General features: G+C 67.5%; 1 protein-coding gene across 1 annotated transcript in view; it reads left to right on the top strand.

The window, feature by feature from the left end:
* Positions 1-176: 176 nt before the first annotated feature.
* The window catches only part of IRX3 (iroquois homeobox 3), a gene marked incomplete at both ends in the record, with an annotated part of 1,075 nt that continues 839 nt past the window's right edge, over positions 177-412 (top strand). Inside the window, one exon of the mRNA XM_012001516.1 lies at positions 177-352. Coding sequence (XP_011856906.1) covers positions 177-352 — 176 coding nt within the window. The remainder of the gene's footprint in view (positions 353-412) is intronic.

The raw sequence follows: 412 nt of genomic DNA, 5'->3' as shown, positions 1-412 counted from the left end.
CAGCTGGTAAGAGCCTGCGGAGCCAGGGAAGGAGGGGTTGGCGCTGGGGCGCAGGGCGATCTGAGCGCGCGGGGTTCGGACTAGAGGGGTGCAGGCCAGGAGGGGGGAGGCAGCGACGGCTGGGGCTCACCCGCGCTCCCTCCGCGCGTGTTCCTTCCTTCTCCATGTGCCTACAGGGCGCGCAGTATGAGCTGAAGGACAGCCCCGGGGTGCAGCATCCGGCCGCGGCTGCCGCGTTTCCGCACCCGCACCCCGCCTTCTACCCGTATGGCCAGTATCAATTCGGGGACCCGTCCCGTCCCAAGAACGCCACCAGGGAGAGCACCAGCACGCTCAAGGCCTGGCTCAACGAGCACCGCAAGAACCCCTACCCCACCAAGGGCGAGAAGATCATGCTGGCCATCATCACCAA

This window comes from Mandrillus leucophaeus, unplaced genomic scaffold, assembly GCF_000951045.1.
Source record: "Mandrillus leucophaeus isolate KB7577 unplaced genomic scaffold, Mleu.le_1.0 Scaffold6610, whole genome shotgun sequence".
Taxonomy (NCBI): Eukaryota; Metazoa; Chordata; class Mammalia; order Primates; family Cercopithecidae; genus Mandrillus; species Mandrillus leucophaeus.
Note: the sequence above shows the minus strand (reverse complement) of the source record. Positions and strands in the feature narration are given on the sequence as shown.